This window comes from Mustelus asterias, unplaced genomic scaffold, assembly GCF_964213995.1.
Source record: "Mustelus asterias unplaced genomic scaffold, sMusAst1.hap1.1 HAP1_SCAFFOLD_84, whole genome shotgun sequence".
NCBI lineage: Eukaryota > Metazoa > Chordata > Chondrichthyes > Carcharhiniformes > Triakidae > Mustelus > Mustelus asterias.
Window position 1 is genome coordinate 89,253 of NW_027590138.1, and position 16,745 is coordinate 105,997.

General features: G+C 44.4%; 3 protein-coding genes across 4 annotated transcripts in view; 2 read left to right on the forward strand and 1 right to left on the reverse strand.

The window, feature by feature from the left end:
• LOC144483861 (uncharacterized) overlaps positions 1-16,745 on the reverse strand; it is an 87,998-nt gene that overhangs the window by 37,013 nt on the left and 34,240 nt on the right. The gene's annotated exons all lie outside the window — the stretch shown is intronic.
• Positions 1-16,745, forward strand: part of LOC144483888 (uncharacterized) — a 435,358-nt gene that overhangs the window by 30,153 nt on the left and 388,460 nt on the right. The window lies entirely within an intron of this gene.
• On the forward strand, positions 1,337-15,335 carry LOC144483887 (uncharacterized). Its single transcript, XM_078202465.1, is given in 4 exon segments — positions 1,337-1,421; positions 3,388-3,742; positions 14,313-15,243; positions 15,246-15,335. Coding segments are annotated over 4 exon segments (1,461 nt in total).

A 16,745-nucleotide genomic window follows, 5' to 3' on the forward strand; every position in this document is an offset into this window, starting at 1 on the left:
GATTGGTTGAAGTCTTGTCCACACAGAGAACATATGTATAGTTTCTCTCCACTGTGAACGGTGCTATTTTCTTCCACGTTCAAAATACAATGATATTCAGGTTACAATAAATTGGCCGATTCCATCAGGTTCTGATATATTGTTTGAATCCTCATCTTCTAAAACCCTGTGAAATTGATTAAAACAGAAAGAAGAGAGTAAGGGAACCCACAAAAATACAATGGTTGTGAAATTGAGCTGAATGAATCTGGGGCCAGCACTAGGAAAAAGTGACGATGAAAGTTTTTGGATTGTCATGAAAAACCCAACTGATTCACTAAGATCAAAGCAAAATACTGCGGATGCTGGAATCTGAAACAAAAACAGAAAATGCTGGAGAAACTCAGCAGGTCTGACAGCATCTGTAGAGAGAGAATGGGGCCAACGTTCTGAGTCTGGAAGACCCATTGTCGACAAGTGTCATCCAGACTCAAAACATTGGCTCCATTCTCTCTCCACAGACACTGTCAGACCTGCTGAGTTTCTCCAGCATTTTCTGTTTTTGTTCCAACTGATTCACTAATGTCCTTCACGAAAAGAAACTTGTCATCCGGGCTGGGTCTACACAAGACTCTGGGCACTGTGGGAGACCACTCCATCTGACGAAGGAGCATTGCTCCGAAAGCTTATGGTATTTGCTACCAAATAAACCTGTTGGACTTTAACCTGGTGTTGTGAGACTTCTTACTGTGGGAGGAGACAGAGAGAAGTAGGAGAGGCCAGGGGTTAAGGAGAGGGATTTTATACATCAACAACTCAATGAGAACTTTGACAGAATCTCCCAAACCTTCAACCTCCATCATTAAGAAGGACTAAGATAGCAGGTAGACGTGAACACCATCACCTCCAAGTTCCCCTCCAACTCACACACCATCCTGACTTGTCTGATGTCCAGGACTAAGAGAATGTTTTTCCATATCAATACTGGGAAGTCTGAACCCATTGTGTTCAGTCCCCACTGCAAACTCCACTCCCTCACCAGCAACTCTATCCCTCTTCCTGGGAACTGTCTGAGGCTGAACCAGGCTGTTCACAATCCTGGTGAAATATTTCACCCCAAGATGAGGTTCCAGCCACAATATCCACATCATCATCAAGACCGTCTACTTCCACCTCAGTGCCATCGCCCGACTCCACCCCAGTCTCAGCTCATCTGGAACCCTCATCCATTCTATTGTGACGTCACACTCTCACCATTGTGACGTCACACTCACTCTCCATTGTGACGCGTAACTGTCATGAATTCTATTGTGACGTCAGGACTTCACTCCCTGCCGGTCTTCCACACTCAGCCTCAATGGCGGCAGTCAGCCCAGGCCCAACACGACAAGTTGCGGCTCCATTTGGCACAAACGGGGGGAACCGGGAAGTTCATTTCCGGGGTTTGCCTTTGAACATGTTTAGGATGCTGTTCACCCACCCGCCATGTTCATCGCTCCCCGCGCGCCGCCCTCTTCCTGGTATTGATCTTGGTTCCGACTGAAAACCGTCCGTCCATCGCCATTACCCGCACTGCGCATGCTTCAGATCCCGCCCCTCATTCACTCCGATTGGTTGGAGGACCAGCCGCTCCCGCTCGGTCCTCCAGCCCCGCCCCCTCTTCCTATTGGTCCGGAGCTGCCGTCAATCAGCACCCGGGCATTGTGATGTGGAGCATGCGCAGTGTCATTGCTGTCCTTGGCGCTTGTTTGTCCCGGAGAAGCGGAGTCAGCGTTAGGCGGTGGCTGGGAGGATTTGGAAACACTTTGTGGATCCGCGAACCCTTCAGAATCATTGTCAGCTCCCTGGTTTGCAGCTGCGGGGCTTCTCCCTCCCTCCCTCCCGGGAACAGGCCCAGGTTAACGGCCCCATCCTGGCTCAGCCACTGGAGGATGGTTCACATCAGAGGATGGGGGAGGGGGACAATAAATAAGAGGTTACACTTTGGCCTCAAATCAATGAGGACTCTGATCTCTGGGAAGGAAGGAAACCCTGGGAGGTGGGCGGGGAGGATTCACAAACACCCGCTGGAGGCCCCAACACCCCCAATAAGACCCATTGGTTTTATTGTCAGTCTGCAGACAGGAGCTGGAGAACTGAACCCATGATGTGGAGATGCCAGCGTTGGTCTGGGGTAAACACAGTAAGAGTGTTAAAGTCCAACAGGTTTATTTGGTAGCAAATGCCATTAGCTTTTGGAGCGCTGCTCCTTCATCAGATGGAGTGGATATCTGCACCCAGACAGAGGAGAGGGAGGGAGAAAACTGGGAGTGGAGGAAAGAAATGGTGGAGATGGGTTTGGATTTCAGCCCAGGGAGGAGGGAGAGTGTGTGGGACGGGGATTTACAGATTTGGGGGAACAAAAGAGGAAAAAATGTTACAGAAAAACTAGAATTATCTTTTCAGAACTTTTATCCCAGACTTAGTTATCATTTTCCTAAATTTCTTTTGCAGGATGTTAGAAGGGGAGAATTTGCAGATAAAAAGTACAAAAGCAAACATCACATCAATATTTAACAGAATCACTCGATTCGTCAGGATTTGAATATCATCAACCTTACACTGTGGAAGGAGGAGAATGTCTGTTCTGTCTGTGGGAAAAGATTTCAAACATCACTGTGACTGGAAAAGCACCGAGACACACACACCCGAATGAGAGTGTTCCAGTGAACTGACTGTGGAAAGAGCTTCAACCAGTTACACAGCCTGATAAAACATCACACCATCCACAGCGAGGAGAAACTGTACATGTGTTCTGTGTGTGGATGAAGCTTCAACTGATCGTGCAACCTGGAGAGACACAAGGACACCGGCACCACGGAGAAACCGTGGAAATGTGGGGACTGTGGGAAGGGATTTAATTATCCATCCCGGCTGGAATACCATCGATGCACTCACACTGGAGCCAACATCACACACAGGCCACTGAAATGTGGGGACTGTGGTAAAGTGATCAGATCCCCATCAGATCTGGAAACTCATCGACGCGGTCACACTGGGGAGAGACCATTCACCTGCTTCAAGTGTGGGAAAGGATTTGCCCGGACATCCACCCTGCTGAGACACCAGCGAGTTCACACTGGGGCGAGGCCGTTCACCTGCTCCCAATGTGGCATGGGATTCACTCAGTTATCTCACCTCACTGCACATCAGCAAGTTCATACTGGGGAGAGACCATTTAGCTGCTCTGTGTGTGGGAAGGGATTCACCAGTTTAACTAATCTCACTTCTCATCAGCTTGTTCACACTGATGAGAGACTTTTTAAATGTTCGGACTGTGGTAAGAGCTTCAAAAGCACAAGGAATCTACAGAGACACCAATACATTCACTCTAGTCAGAGCCCATTCTCCTGTTCTGTGTGCGGTAAGGGATTCACTCGGTCATTCAGTCTCCTGCGACACCAGCGAGTTCATGCCGAGGAGAGCGATTCAGTCGGTCGTGCAGCTTGCAGAGACATCAACAAATTCACTCTGCGGAGAACCCATTCATCTGTTTCATCTGTGGTAAGGGATTCACTCAGTCAGCTCTCCTCCTGAGACACCAGCGTGTTCACTCTACAGAGAGGCCTTTCATCTGCTCTGAGTGTGGGATAGGATTCATTCAGTCATTCCAACTGCTGAGACACCAGCGAATTCACACTGGAGAGAGGCCATTCATCTGCTCCCAGTGTGGGAAGGGATTTACTCAGTCCTATCACCTACTGAGACACCAGCGAGTTCACGAGTGATTGCAGGGTTGGATTCTGCTATTATTGCTCCTGTTAATCACATCCGGGACTGGACTATTTTCATTCTGACAGGGCTCATTCTTTTCAGGATGTTAATAATTCCTGTGACTGCACTGGAGTTTAATATTTTCTTATCGTGTTAAGTCTAACAGCATTTTGACAATGTGTGTTGGGTAAAAGTTTAAAGTTTCAAAGTTTATTTATTGTTGATTTCCCCAAGATAAGAGACAAATTGATGTCCTTGTTGTGACATGAAGTTGAGGAAATATACATACGAACAAGTAACCAGGATGTGAAACAGCATGTGACTGAAGTGTTACTGGGGAGCACTTTGGGATCAATGATCATAATTTGATTAGTTTTAACATAGTTATGGAAAAGGATGGGTCTGGTCCACAAGTTAAAGTTCTAAATTGGGGCTTGGCCAATTTTGATGGTATTGTACAGGAACTTTCACAAGTTGATTGGGGAAGGCTGTTCACAGGTCAAGGAACGTCTGGAATGTGGGATGATTTCAGAAGCGAGATAGCGAGAGTTCAGGGCCAGCACCTTCCTGTTACTGTAAAGGACAAAGCCGCCAGGAGAAGGAAACACTCGATGACGAGAGATACTGAGATTCTGGTCAATAAAAAGAAGGAAGCATATGTCAGGTTCAGGCAGCTGGGGCCAAGTGAATCCCTTGAGGAGTATCGGGAGTGCAGAAGTCCACTTAAAATGGAAATCAGGAGGGCAAAAAGGGGAACATGAGATAGCTTTGGCAGATAAGGTCAAAGAAAATCCAAAGAGATTCTACAAGTATATTCAGGGCAAAAGAGTAACTAGGGAGAGAATAGGCCCCTTAAAGATCAACAAGGTCATTTATGTGTGAAGCCACCGGAGATGGGTGAGATCCTAATGGAATATTTCTCATCAGTATTTACCTGGAGAAAGACATGAAAACTTGGGAATTCAGGGATGTAAATAGTGATGTCTTCAATGGCGCCCACATTACAGAAGACAAGGTGCTGGAAGTTTTAAAACACATAAAGGTAGATAAATCTCAAGGACCAGATCAAGCGCATCCCAGGACATTGTGGGAAGCTGGGGAAAACATTGTGGCGCCCCCTAGCGTATATATTTGTATCATCAACAACCACGGGTGAGGTGCCAGAAGATTGGAGAGAGGTAAATGTTACAGTTATTTGAGAAAGGCAGCAGAGAAAAGCCAGGGAACTACAGACTGGTGATCCTAATGTCAGTGGTGGGTAAGTTGTTGGACGGTAGTCTGAGAGACAGGATCTACATGTATTTGGAAAGGCAAAGGCTGATTACGGATTGTCAGCATCGCTTTGTGCATGGGAAATTGTGTCTTAAAGATTTAACAGAGCTTTTTGAAAGGGTGACCAAAAACAAATAGATAAGGATGGTGCAGTAGATGTTGTCTACATGGACTTCAGCAAGGCCTTCGACAAGGTATCTATGGTAGACTGGCCAGTTAAGGTTAGATCACATGGGATCCATAGAGAACTAGCCAGACTTATAAATGGACCTACCTTGCACTAAATTGATCTTTCTCTACACCCTCGCTATGACTAACACTACATTCTGCACTCTCTCGTTTCCTTCTCTATGAATGGTATACTTTGTACAGCGTGCAAGAAACAATACTTTTCACTGTATACTAATACATGTGACAATAATAAATCAAATCAAAAATTGAATACAAAATTGGCTTGCTGGTAGAAGACAGAAGGTGGTGGTAGAGGGTTGCTTTTCAAACTGGAATTAGAGCTGGAGATGGATGGTCAGTTCCCTCTGTCCGGGGCTGGGGGATTCACACTCATTTCCCTCAGGCACTCCTTCTCACTGCAGTTTTACAGGAGAAAGTCCCCACTTCAATCCTGCCTGCAAACTTTGTGTTTAAAATTGTTACTGAGGAGGAATTAACAGTGAGATTAGTTTCACGTTGAACAGGATGAGAGTTACTGTTGTGTCCTTCTTAAAACTCCTTCTTCATCTTTAAACAGGTAACGGTAAGTCAGAGAAAACTATCCACAGTGACCCCAAAACTAGACACTGCAAATCCCACCTCAAAACGGTGAATATTTTCCCAAACTCAAAGCAGGTGAACAGCCCCTCCCCAATGTGAACTTGGTATACAGTGAGTTGAAATGATCCCCTGAACCCAGTCTCTCATCAGTGTGAAAACATTGATGAGACATTAGTAATCCACAATTTTGGGGTGGCACGGTGACACAATGGTTAGCACTGCTGCCACATAGCGCCAGGGATCTGGGTTTAATTCTGCCCATTGCGTCTGTCTCTGTGGAGTTTGCACATTCTCCCCATGTCTGCATGGGTTTCCTCCGGGTGCTCCAATTTCCTCCCACAGTCCAAAGATGTGCAGGTTTGTTTGATTAGCCATGCTAAATTGGCCCGAGTGTCAGGGGAATTAGCAGGATAAATATGTGGGGTGTGGGGAATAGGGCCTGGGCGGGATTGTGGTCAGACTCAATGGGCCAAATGACCTCCTTCTGCAATGTAAAGATTCTATAAAACTTTTATAGCAGCTCCCACAGTCTGGGCATTTTTAAGGTCTCTTCTACTCAGTATGAAACTGGGGGTGTTTACAGGGTGGGTGAGTGAATCCCTTCTGTTAGGGTCCTGGACCCAGAGCCCCTAAATTACATTCGGAAGCCAGGCTAGACCCCAGCAATTTTTTTATTTTGGCATAAATGTGAGGATAGGATGCTTCTGACGAGGAGAAATTCCACTGACAAATTAGGGATCTTTCATAGTAAAGCTAACTTTATTTAATATCACAGTTTAAATATAATTCTAACAAATGAATCAGCTTAATCATTAACAGTTGAACAACATTTAAAAATGCAAAGAAACAATCTTAATTTCTAACTTATCACTATTTCAGTTCCAAATAAGCAACATTACTCTTATAGTTGTAAGTGCCACTTTAAATATAGTTAGTAACCATAAATATAGTTGAGTGTAGATAGTCTTAAAGCTTTCAGAAAGACAACAAGTCTCAGAGCAGCTTGTAGAAACCCTCTATCTTCAAACGATTAGAACTGCAAAAGCTTCTTCCTGCAAAGACCCACTATCACATGACCTGTCAATCAAATCTAGAAATCCCAGAGGAATGTCTTGTTTAAACAAAAGCCCATCAGCTCTATCAAAGTAACTGATTCCCAGCTTTCACAACCCTTGAGAGACACAGACACACCAGATACCTGCAGAATAAAGCTGGATTTTTAAACATTCCCCCTCAGCAGAAAAACATACACTCACTGCAATACTATCATCACGCTTCCCACACTTGAAGCAGATAAATGACCTCTCCCCAGTTTAAACCCACTGGTGTCTAACAAGCTGAGAAGACTGAATGATCCCTTGCCGTACTCAGAGCAGGTAAAGGGCATTTCCCCAGTGTGCGTTTCCAGCTCTGACGGTTAATTGAATATCTCTTTATACTCTCCACATTTCCATGGTTTCTGCCTAATGTGACTGGTTATCAATGATGCTGATTTCTTCCATGTTCAAAACTTGCTACTTTTCAGGTTATGATAAATTCTGTGGCTACATCCAATCCTGATCTGATGTTTTGTGAGAGTTTCCTGGCCACAAATCCTCTAAGACTGACTATATTAACATTATCTCAGGATTGCTACCAGTGCCATGTGCTACTCAGACTCGAAACAGCAGGATATATTGGGTGAATACCTGGCTGAAAAGATGATGTGAGAGGCAGGGTTTCAGATTCCTGGGACATTGCGACTGGTTCTGGGGAAGGTGGGACCAGTACAAACTGGACAGGGCCAGGACTGATGTGCTTGGGGGGTTGGGGGTGTACTTGTTGAGTCATTGAGAAGGTTTAAACTAAAATGGCAGGGAGATGGAAACCTATGTAAGGATTCAGAGCAGAGGGTATCAAGAACAAGAGAAAAAGACAGCAAGAAGAATAAGAAAAGTGATAGGCAGAGAATTGAGAGCCAGAATCAGATACGGACACAGTAAAAAATGGTAGGAACTGGACAACAAATGTTAAAAGGACTAGCCTGAAGGTTTTGTACATGAACGCTTGGAGCATTCAAAATAAAATGGATGAATTTGTTGCACAGTTAGATGTAAAGGGGTATGATACAGTTGGGACTACAGAGACATAGCTCCAAGGTGACCAAGGATGGGAACTAAACATTGAGGGCTATTCAGTGTTTAGGAAGGACAGACATAAACAAAAACGTGGTGGAGTTGCATTGTTGATTAAAGATGATATGTGGAATATGTATGGGTCAAGTTAAGCCTCACCAAGGGGCAAAAAACATTTGTGGGTGTGGTATACAGACCACCAAATTAATGGTAATGTTGGGAAAAGCATTAGACAGGAAATCAGAGATGCATGTGTTAAAGGAATATCTGTGATTACAGGGTGACTTTAATCTGCATATAGATTGGGTGATCAAATTAATCACATTACAATAGAGGAGGAATGTTTGGAGTGGTTTTCTGGACCAATAACTTTGAGGGACTAAGGGAGCATGCCATCTTGAACTGGGTATTGTGCAATGAGAAAGGATTGACAATCTAGTTGTTAGAGAACCCTTGGGGATAAGTGACCATAATATGACAGAATTCTTTGTCAGGTGGATAATGATGTCGTTGATTCTGACACCAGAGTCCTGAGTTTCAGTAAAGGGAACTATAATGGATTGAGACATGAATTGGCTATGATGGACTGGGAAACATGACTGAAAGGAAGGACAGTGAACAGACAAGGTTAAAGTTTATTAGTCACAAGTAAGGCTTACATTAACACTGCAATGAAGTTACTGTGAAATTCCCCTAGTCGCCACAGTCCGGCGCCTGTTTGGGTCAATGCACCTAACAACACGTCTTTCAGAAAGTGGGAGAAACCGGAGCACCCGGAGGAAACCCACGCGGCCACAGGGAGAACATGCAAACTCCACAGAGACAGTGACCCAAGCCAGGAATCGAACCCGGCAGCGTTGCGAACCACTATGCCACCGTGCCACCCACGGTAGGCATTTAAGGAACAAGTATGTGAACTCAAAGCTGTTTACTCCTATTTGGCACAAGAGTGGAAAAGGAACTGTAGCCAAACCATTGCTGACAAGGGAAATTAGAGAGAGCATTAGATTCCAAGAAGAAGCATAAAAATTGGCAAGAAAAAGCAAAAGACCTGAGGATTGGGAGCAGTTTAAAATACAGCAAAGGAGAACCAAGGAATTGATTCAGAAGGAGAAATTAGAATATGAAAGTAAGCTAGTGGGGAACATAAAAACTGAGTGTAAAAGGTTCTACAGATACGTAAAGAGAAAAAGGTTGACAAAACGAATGTAGGCCCTTTACAGTCAGAAACAGGAGAATTCATAATGGGGAATAAAGAAGTGGCTGAGGAACTAAATTCGTACTTTGCTTCTGAATTCACAAAAGAATATCCCATGATTCAAAAAGGGAGGAAGCGAGAAAATGGGGAACGATAGATTACTGAGCCTAATGTAGGTAGTAGGGAAGTTGCTAGGGTCAGCATAACCAAAGTCTTATACAGCTGCAACATGTTTTCCCAATTCTTATACTCAGCGTCTCGACCGATTTAAGACCAGCATGCGATTCGCCCTCTTGACCACTTTGTCCACCTGAGTTGCCACGTTCAGGGTACTGTGGATCTGCACACTTAAATCCCTCTGTGCGCCAACATTTCTAAGGACTCTAGCATTTACTGTATACTTTCCTTCTGCAGTAGACCTTCCAAATTACATCACCTCACGTTTGTCTGTGTTAAATTCCATCTAGTAAGAAGTCTCACAACACCAGGTTAAAGTCCAACAGGTTTATTTGGTAGCAAAAGCCATAAGCTTTCGGAGCACTGCTCCTCGAAGGATTTCAGGAAGGAAGTAGATTTGGCTCTTGGGGCTAAAGGTATCAAGGGATATGGATGAGGAGGGGTGGGGGAGAAGAGGCAGGATCAGGATATTGATTTTGATGATCAGCCATGATAATAATGAATGGTGGAGCAGGCTTGAAGGGCCGAATGGCCTATTCCTGATTCTATTTTCTATGCATGTTTCTATGTAACTGAGCTGGGGTTATTTTTCAATTCAGCAGAAATAGACTCAAATGAATGTGGTTCAGTCTGAATATGAAAAACAGCAAAATCCAATCACAATAATTACTTATGAATTCGCTGATGTGTCAGCAGAGTGGACGACTGACTGAATCCCTTCCCACACACACAGCAGATGAATGGCTTCTCTCCAGTGTGAATTCGTTGGTGTCTCAGCAGATTGGCTGAGTGAGTAAATCCCTTCCCACACTGGGAACAGGCGAATGGCCTCTCCCCAGTGTGAACTCGCTGGTGTTTTGCTAGGTTGGATGACTCCTTGAATTTCTTCCCACACACAGAGCAGGTGAATGGTCTGGCCTCAGTGTGAATTCGCCGGTGTTTTGCGAGGTTGGCTGACTGACTGAATCTCTTCCTACACTGGGAGCAAGTGAACGGCCTCTCCCCAGTGTGAACTCGCTTGTGTAATGCTAGGTTGAATGACTGATTGAATCCCTTCCCGCACACACAGCAGCTGAATGGTCTCTCCTTAGTGTGAATCCTTTGGTGTATACGCAAGCTGGATGACTGAATGAATCCCCTCCCGCATCGGGAGCAGGTGAATGGCCTCTCCCCAGTGTGACGGCGTCGATGAGTTTCCAGCTGCGATGGGTATTTGAATCCCTTCCCACAGTCCTCACATTTCCATGCCATCTCCTTGTTGTGACTGTAATTATGTTCCGAAAGGCTGGATGATTGGTTGAAGTCTTGTCCACACACACAACACGTGTACAGTTTCTCTCCACTGTGGATGGCGCTGTTTTCTTCTATATTCAAAACACAATGATATTCAGGTTACAATAACTTGGCCGACTCCATCAGGTTCTGATACCACGTTTGGTTTGCGTTTCCCCACTGCAAATCCTCCTCTTCTAAATCAAACTGATTTAAAACAGCAAAAAGGGAGTGAGAGAGAACCCACAAAAACACAAAGGCAAGTTGTGAAATTGAGCTGAATGAATCTGCTATTTTGTGGGACCGGAGTGAGGAAAAGGTAAACATAAAAGCTGCTGAATTGTCATAAAAACCCAACTGAGTCACTAAGGTCCTTCAGGGAAGGGTATGTGCCACCTGGTCTGGGTCTACACAAGAATCTGGGCACTGTGTGAGGTGACAGAGAGAAGTGGGAGAGGCAGTGGCGAAGAAGAGGGATTTCAAACATCTATAACTCGACGGGAACTTTGACAGAATCTCCCAAACTCTCAATCTCCATCACCTATAAGGACCAAGGTAGCAGGTAGATGTGAACACCATCACCTCCAAGTTCGCTTTTAACTCACACACCATCCTGACTTGTCTGACATCCAGTACTAAAAGAACAGAAAATTCTTCCATATAAATACTGGGAAGACTGAACCCATTGAGTTCAGTTCCCACTACAAATTCCACTCTCTCACCACCAAATCTACCCCTCTTCCTAGCAACTGTCTTGGGGTGAAATATTTCACCCCAAGATGAGCTTCCAGCCACATATCATCATCATCAAGACTGCCTATTTGTGACATGAAACTCAGGAGAATGAGGATATAGAGGGAGAATGGAACTGACTGAATTGCTCTGCAGAGAGTTGCCATGGATTTGAGTTGCCAAATGGATTCCTTCTATGCTGTAATTTTGCATGACTGTAACACTACATACTCTACCTCTCCTTTCCTTTTCTATGTACAGTATGCTTTGCCTGTATAGCACGCAAAAAACAATACTTTTCATTATACACTAATCCAAGAATAGAATCCCTACAGTGCAGAAGGAGGCCATTCGGCCACCGAGTCTGTACCAACCACAATCCCACCCAGGCCCTATTCCCACAACCCCACACATTTACCCTGCTAATCCCCCGACACTATGGTCAATTTATTATGGTCAATCAACCTAACCCACACATCTTTGGAACCAAAAGAGAAAATGCTGGAAAATCTCGGCAGGTCTGGCAGCATCTGTAAGGAGAGAAAAGGGCTGACATTTCGAGCCCAGATGACACTTTGTCAAAGCTAAAAAGCATAGAAAGTGGGAGATATTTATACGCAGGGTGAGGGAATGAAAGATGAGTCATAGCCACAGAAACTCCTTTGCTTCCCCTTTCCTTAAATATTACCTCTCTCCCACCCATTCTTCCCCCCGTCCCCCCACATCTTCATCTGTCACAGCTTACCCTCTGATTTCAGCTTCTCTGCCATTAGGCCAGTCACACCCTTTATTCTCTCCATGGACTGCCATTAGCAGCCTTTTCCCCTGGTTTCTGTGGCTACGACTCATCTTTCAGTCCCTCACCCTGCAGCATAAATATCTCCCACTTTCTATGCCTTTTAGCTTTGACAAAGGGTCATCTGGACTCGAACCGTCAGCTCTTTTCTCTCCTTACAGATGCTGCCAGACCTGTTGAGATGTTCCAGCATTTTCTCTTTTGGTTTCAGATTCCAGCATCTGCAGTAATTAGCTTTTATCCGCACATTTTTGGACAAGGGATAATAATAAATCGAATCAAATAGGTAACATTGACAAAGTGCTATATATTCCAAGACAAGACATAGGGAATCATAAATAACATAGTATATAACATACAACTACGTTAAACATATCTCTGTCCCATACTAATTTACTGTTCATTTAAATATTAGCCCTCTCCTGGGAAACTCCCCCTTTAATTGTGAACATTGGGTAAGAGGCTATCCTATTATCCAGATAAATAAATCTGTCAAACTTAGGGAGTTAAAGGTTGTCTATGTCTTTGCGAGAGAAAGAAAAAGATACCTGGGCCTAGTCCTGCTCCTAATTCCGGTGTCCGTCTGTAACCCTTCCAGAGTGTGCAGCCTCCCTGGATTCACTTCATTCCCTTCAGTTGCTGCAAGTCCCCAATTTCCCCCAGAATGAGAAAAGAAATGGAAAGAGGGAAACATTGATTTCCTCCCAGATGTTGGCCCAGAGGAGGAAGTTTCACTCTGAAGCTCGTTGGCCAACTTCCGCGTTGTGATGTCACAATGGAGCCCTGCCTGAAGCAGCCAATAGGAATCAATCTGCTCCACGGTGACGTCCTGATGTTCCAGTGCGCAGGCTCGGAAGCTGTCGCCTCTCCACCCCCTCCCCCCGGATAGGCATCAATTGATGCCCCTCCTCCGGGTTCTGGCCAATCGGGAAAAAGATACCTTTTGGTTTCAGATTCCAGCATCTGCAGTAATTAGCTTTTATCCGCACATTTTTGGACAAGGGATAATAATAAATCGAATCAAATAGGTAACATTGACAAAGTGCTATATATTCCAAGACAATTTATTGCAGTAAAAGTCTGAAATGAATGAAACCTTATTCTTTGGTTTATTCCATTGGGATTGTCTGGGAATTGTTTATTTGAAGATTATCAGTCTCTACGGAGATCATAACAGAGGTATTTCTAGTTTTGTTATTGTACATGTTAGATGTATTATTTTTGGTGCTGCAGTAAAGTATTTATTTTTTATTTCTATTCTTGGAATATAGTAATGTAGTTGTGTTATATATTTCCAGTCAGTGAGACATTGCAGCACAAAAAGAGTCCATTTGGCAACTCGAGTCCATGTCAACTCTCCATAGAACAATCCAGTGGGTCCCATTCCCCCTCTGTATAACTGTCCTACAGGTTTATTTCTTTTGAATGACCAACATCATTTGAAATCATGGGTTCTCTCTGCTTCCACCATCCGCATGTGGGGTGAATTCCAGTTTATGACCACTTGAAGTCCAAACAAACATTCAACACATATTCCCTACCTCTCTATAATAAAGTAATATAGCACTTTTACACAAATGATAGTCCAGTTCTATATGAATATAAGGGATATATTGGTGAACAGCTTGCCTGAAGATTGTCAGGTCTTTGTGTCCTGGAGCATGACCCAGCAGCTTCAGCAGAATCGGGAGGGTGAAGATTCGGTGCAGAATGTGTGGGACAGAAATTTACAACTTTTCAGGAATAAAAGAATAGAAAATAGTTTAATTGAATCGAGAATTGTCCATCCTGAATTTTTTTCTATGTGCACGGTGTTGACTTTTGTAAACTTCTTTCACAGGATATTAGAAGGGGAGGATTTACAGGACAGAAATATCAAAACAAAACATTACGTTCAGATCTGACAGTCACTCGATTAATCACAACGTGAATATCATTGGCCTTTGACTCTAGAAGGAGAATTGTTTGGGTTTGTTTCTGTCTGTGGAAAAAGATTGAACATTAGTGTGACTGGAAAAGCACTGAGAAGTACAAACCTGAGTGTGTGTTCAGGTTACACAGCCTGAAAAGCATTGCCCCATTTACATTGAGCGGGAGTGTACATCTGTTCTCAGTGAGGACGAGGCTTCATCTGATTGTCAAACCTGGAGGGACAGGCGGCCTCCCGCATCAGGGAGAAACAGTGGAAATGTGGGGACTGCGGAAAAAGATTCAAAGCACCGTGTGAGCTGGAGATTCATCGACGCAGTCACACTGGGGAGAAGCCATTCACCTGCCCTGATTGTAGGAAGGGATTCTCTCAGTTATCCAACCTGCTGACACATCAGAAAATTCACACTGGGGAGAGGGCATTCACCTGCTCTGAATGTGGGAAGGGTTTCGCTGATTCATCTCGTCTTCTGACACACGGAGGCATTCACATGGGGGAGAGGCCTTTCACCTGCATTGAGTGTGGGAAGGGCTTCGGAGATTCATCCAGCCTCCGGAGACACAAGCGAGTTCACACTGGGGAGAGGTCATTCCCTTGCTCAGTGTGTGGGAAGGGATTCAGTGATTCCTCTGCTCTGCAGAAGCACCAGAGAGTTCACACCGGGCAGAGGCCATACACCTGCTCTGACTGTGGGAGGGGATTCACTCGGTCATCTCACCTGCTGATACATCAGCGAGTCCACACCGGGGAGAGGCCGTTCACCTGCACCGTGTGTGGGAAGGGATTCAGTGCATCATCTACCCTGCAGAACCACCAGGCAGTTCACACTGGGGAGAGGCCGTTCACCTGCTCCGTGTGTGGGAAGGGATTCACTCAGTTATCAACCTTGCTGCGACACCAGGCAGTTCACACTGGAGAGAGGCCATTCCCCTGCTCTGTGTGTGGGAAGGGATTTACTAGGTCCACTAGTCTGCTGACACACCAGCGAATTCACTCTGGAGAGAGACCGTTCAGTTGCACTGAGTGTGGGAAGGGATTCACTGATTCCTCCAGCCTCTGGAAACACCGGCGAGTTCACACCGGGGAGAGGCCATTCACCTGCTGTGTGTGTGGGAAGGGATTCTCTGAGTCGTCCAGTCTGCGCGCACACCGTCGAGTTCACACCGGGGAGAAGCCTTTCACCTGCTCTGAATGTGGGAAGGGATTTGCTGATCCTTCCAGCCTGCGGAAACACAAGCAAGTTCACACGGAGGAGAGAGGCTGTTCACCTGCTCTGAGTGTGGGAAAGGATTCACTGAGTCATCCAACCTGCTGAGACATTATGGCAGTCACACCGATTAGAGACCTTTTAAATACTCTGCCTGTGGGCGTTAATTGTATAATTTGGGGTTAAATATATACAAGCAGTGGACATTGATTAGATGTTTACATGAGCACAAATAGACACTTACTGACAGAGCATGGAATGGTATTAGGAGTTATATACCAGTAATGTTTCACTCTGTGAATAAATCTATACCAAGTAAAGATTGGAACCAGTTTCCTCCTTCACCATAAAACGGTCAGGATTATAACGTGGTGACAGAGAATGTTTAAAAATACATGAAGTTTCCAATCTGAATGTTTTAGAAGGAATAATGATAGCTTTGATAAAAATCAAAGGGAAAGATGCAAATTATCTTAAAACTACACAGACAATTTGTTCACACTTTTTGCCAAAGATTAAAAGTCCTGCTTCAAGATGCAGGAGCAGTTGATGAAGAGTATACGAGACTCATACAAGAGACGAGTGCAAAGTGTACAATGTATAAAAGTTATCGGAGGATGCCATCACATCCCAACAGTGAACCTTCCCTTGGCCCTTGGGGCTGGAGCTGTGGCACCAGCTCAGTTTCTGAATGATGAGTTTTGAGACGTGTGTGAAAACATGAACATTCTGGTCAGGAACACGGCAGCTGAAAGTCCTTTCAGTGATGGACTCTGTGAAAGGAATCACACGGTGATCGATGAAATGCTGCAGGAAATCTCAGCTGATCAGCCAAACTGCAAGTTGACAACTGCACCGGCCTGGACGATTCATGTAAAGAATTCACTTCAGGTGGTTGGAGAGTATAATCCCTGTTAATTGGTCTGTGGGAAAAATTCCAAATGACCCTCTGTGCTGGGGATAGTCCTCCTGATTTAGAAGGGATGACAATTAGTACAATTTTTATTCATTTATTGTCTGATTGTTTCACTGGTGCTCGAGCTAAGAAATTATTGTAGATCCTCGATGAGGGGTGTCTTATAGTGTTACACTTTGTACAAAATAAAGACCATCATGTTTTTATTTTTCAAATTGTTTTGAAATATTGTGTGTTGTTATAATTCGGGTCGAGAACATTAACGTTCAATGAGAAATCCAAACACCCATCACAAGATTCCAGGTTTTTAAACAAAATCAAACTTTACTGAATATAAACAGAATATTAAAAACCAGCTCGATGAATCATATTTTGTAAAGATTTATGCTGTAAACTCAGTTCTGACTCAAAACATGAACTCTGTTTTCACGCTCTACAGATGCTGCCAGACCTGCTGAGATTTTGCAGCATTTTTCCTTTTTTGTACTTTTTAAACCCTTACTCCTGGACAAGAATGCCCTTATACTTAATATCTTGAATGTACATTCACTTCTGTTCCTGGGACAAATCCCAAAGGTATGTCAAAGCTCCCAGAATTAACTTTAATTCTCCTCAGTATTCCAGCTAT